At 45.7% G+C, this 2,919-nt stretch overlaps 1 protein-coding gene across 1 annotated transcript in view; it reads right to left on the reverse strand.

Moving 5' to 3' along the window:
* Positions 1–2,206: 2,206 nt before the first annotated feature.
* Positions 2,207–2,919, reverse strand: part of SLC18A1 (solute carrier family 18 member A1) — a 14,118-nt gene continuing 13,405 nt past the window's right edge. Inside the window, exon 17 of the mRNA XM_006022979.1 lies at positions 2,207–2,919. Coding sequence (XP_006023041.1) covers positions 2,819–2,919 — 101 coding nt within the window. The 3' untranslated portion in view covers positions 2,207–2,818.

The following is a 2,919-nucleotide window of genomic DNA, read 5'->3' on the forward strand; positions in this document are numbered from 1 at the left end:
TGAATGTACCCCATAAATGTGGGCATTTATGTTTCTATGATGTACAGTGCACTGCAGATTTATTAAGGTGATGATACCTTGAGGAGCAGGATTTGCAGCTGCTGTAAAGCCACTGTCACCCAGTGGGGATGTTATCATCGTTCTCTTTTTCTTTCATTTTGAAGGGCCACGGACAGATCCTCTTCTCACTTACCCAGTGCAACACCATCCATTTCAGTGAAGCTACTATTACTTTGCACTGCCATAAAATTAGAACCAGGCCCTTTGCCTGTCCTTGTCGGTTGAAGAAGGAAGGGCAGTTCTGCTTTCAGAGTAAAAGCTGCCTCTTATGACCCTGAGTGTACTTTGTCAGTGTACAGCAGCCCTTATTATCTTGTTGCAAGATCATGCACACTCCTGGGAGCTTCTGCTTGTGCAGATGTGTCAGATGAAACCAGAGCATGCTCCAGATGAGCACCTCCATCTTTTGCTGAGGGGGTGGGTGACATTTCTGTGGTGCATTGTAAAAAATATGAAGACGAACATGAAGACTGTGCACACACCTTCACTTGATTATGGGTTCGGATACAAGAGGTTACTCTTCAGGTTCTTTTCATAGATGGCATAAATAAAAATGTCTAAACACGTGATAGGCAAGGTTTTTGAACCTTGTCTGCCTATGTGCTTAGACCAATACGGCTACAACCAACACCCCTGTCAACACATGATGCACAGGGAAGCAAAGTGTTATAAGATCATCCTGCTTGGCTGGGGTGGCTTTCAGATTATCCTGATTCTTGCAGTCCATTTGCTCTCAGTTGAGAAGACCAGAACTAGAGATGAGCAAGGGATCGGACTTTTGTGCCCCATTGAACCAAATGGTGTATCCCCAGCTGAGATGCCCAGAGCCTGTATAACTGAGGAAGAGCCCATTATGTTGGAGCCACTGATCTGGCTCATCTATATTCTCTGTGAGCCCCGCCAGGTACGTTTCCAGAGCAACCAGCTTCAGAATATGCCCACATGAGGTTAAAGCTAATATTTAACTGGGGCCTGCACTGGAGAGGTGTCAATAGATCCCAGCACAGAAAGGCTGCTCTCCCTGGGGAAAGCAAACACACTTTTCATTCAAAACCTTGGCAGAACAGGCAACCAGGTGCTGATTTTCTGGAGAACTGTGGAGGGGAGCAGGAAGATGAAAATAGCTGACATCTGTGAATAGTATCTGAGCTAGTTATTCCTGCAGGGGCTAAGAAAGATGATTGCATCATCTATGGGAGAGAAGAGGGGGGGAAATGATGAATATGGACTGATCTCTAGGGATGTACTTACAACAAGCACAGCCTTTTAGTTGTGAGCTGCAAGGTGCCTAATCTTTCCAGTGGTTATTTCTGCTCATATATCCATGACTGTACTCCCTGTCTTCTTGCCAGCAAGATTGCTAGCCTCGTTCTCCCAGGCCCTTGAGAAAGGTACATCGGCTGTTCCTTTTGGCATGTGAGATGGGGAGGGAGAGCATTACACAGCAGCTCATTCGAAGCAGAGAAGAGCTCATGCTGCTAAATTTGGAATTGGATTTTAACTACCCAAACTCCAGGTTTTTAGTTTGGTCTCCTTCTTTGGAAGAAGATGACATCCTGCTTGACATCCACTGACCATTACGTAATATAATAGATAGCTTAAATCTCTCTCTCTCTCTCTCTCTTTATGTTCCTGAGCCTCTTGGGATGATTTTGTTAAATCATTATTACAGTTGTGTGTACAACACCCAATGAAAAGGGATCTGTGTCCATGATTGAGACTCTACCATAAATCGTTCATAATGAACCCAAACCCTCCACCAGGTCTCATTTCCTTCAAATGATTAAAGGTCTGGAGGAACTTTTGTAAGGTGGGGGATTGGAAATCAAGGCAGTGCTTTAGTCTTGTCGAAGTCAATGCTAAGTGCAGATTAAGTGAGGTACTGGATCAAAGCTCCAGGACTTTCAGAGCACAAACCAGAGGAACGTCTAATCAAATAAAAGGGCAACACATTTAGAGATGATGGGGCAGACTGCAGAAGGTTAATTCACCTGGTTATTCTCCTTGCCTCTGCATATTACTGAGGCTAATAACTGAGCTCACAAAAGGGTTAGTCATTGGTGTGCACAATGAGAATTTTGCTGACAAAAGCTGACAGTGGGGTCCTAAAGCACGTAGCACAGGAAGCCAGACTGAGACAGTGGTCAGCAGGTGTTTTTATTTTGCTACGTTCATGCAACCCAGAGGCACATTCACTCTACAAAGGTGTCTTTACTGGCAGCGCTGGCAGTGGTATAGAGTGATAGTTCCATGACGTTACAAAGGAAATTCATGCTGGGGATTATGTGGGGTCCCCAGAGAAGAAAAACCGTGGAGATACAAATAGCTGCATTTTAGCCGTCTCCAGTGCTTTTCATTGTAGGAACATAAGCACTTTGAAGTACCCAGTACCCCTGTGAGTTAGGCTGACATTATCCCATTACAGAAGGGTGGAGTGTCATAAGAGAATGCAGCTTTGCATGGGCTGCCTCCAACTCTTTATAACCCCCTGTTTATAACATGTAAAGAGGTAAAGTGACTCTCCTTGGGTCACATAGCAGCTTAGTTAGTGGCCTAGCCAGGGATAGAGCCCAGGAGTCCTGGTTTTCGGTTGCCTGCTATAGATTATGCGGCCGCTCTATAGCTTAGGAATGGCTGCACGGTGGGGCTGGGACCCTGGGGTCTTGTTGATCCTCGAGGTGATCGAGTGATTCCTGTGTGATAATACATCTGTGGTTCTGTAAACACTGCACAGGTTCAGAGCGTGTAACTGCTCCTCCTATTCCTCATTCTCCACCTCCTCGTCGCTGCCGTCAGTGAGAGGGAATTCCCTCAGGGGCTTCTGAGTGGCATAGCATTTGGTGTGCATGGGGCATTCCT

This window comes from Alligator sinensis, unplaced genomic scaffold (genome assembly GCF_000455745.1).
Source record: "Alligator sinensis unplaced genomic scaffold, ASM45574v1 scaffold98_1, whole genome shotgun sequence".
Taxonomy (NCBI): Eukaryota; Metazoa; Chordata; order Crocodylia; family Alligatoridae; genus Alligator; species Alligator sinensis.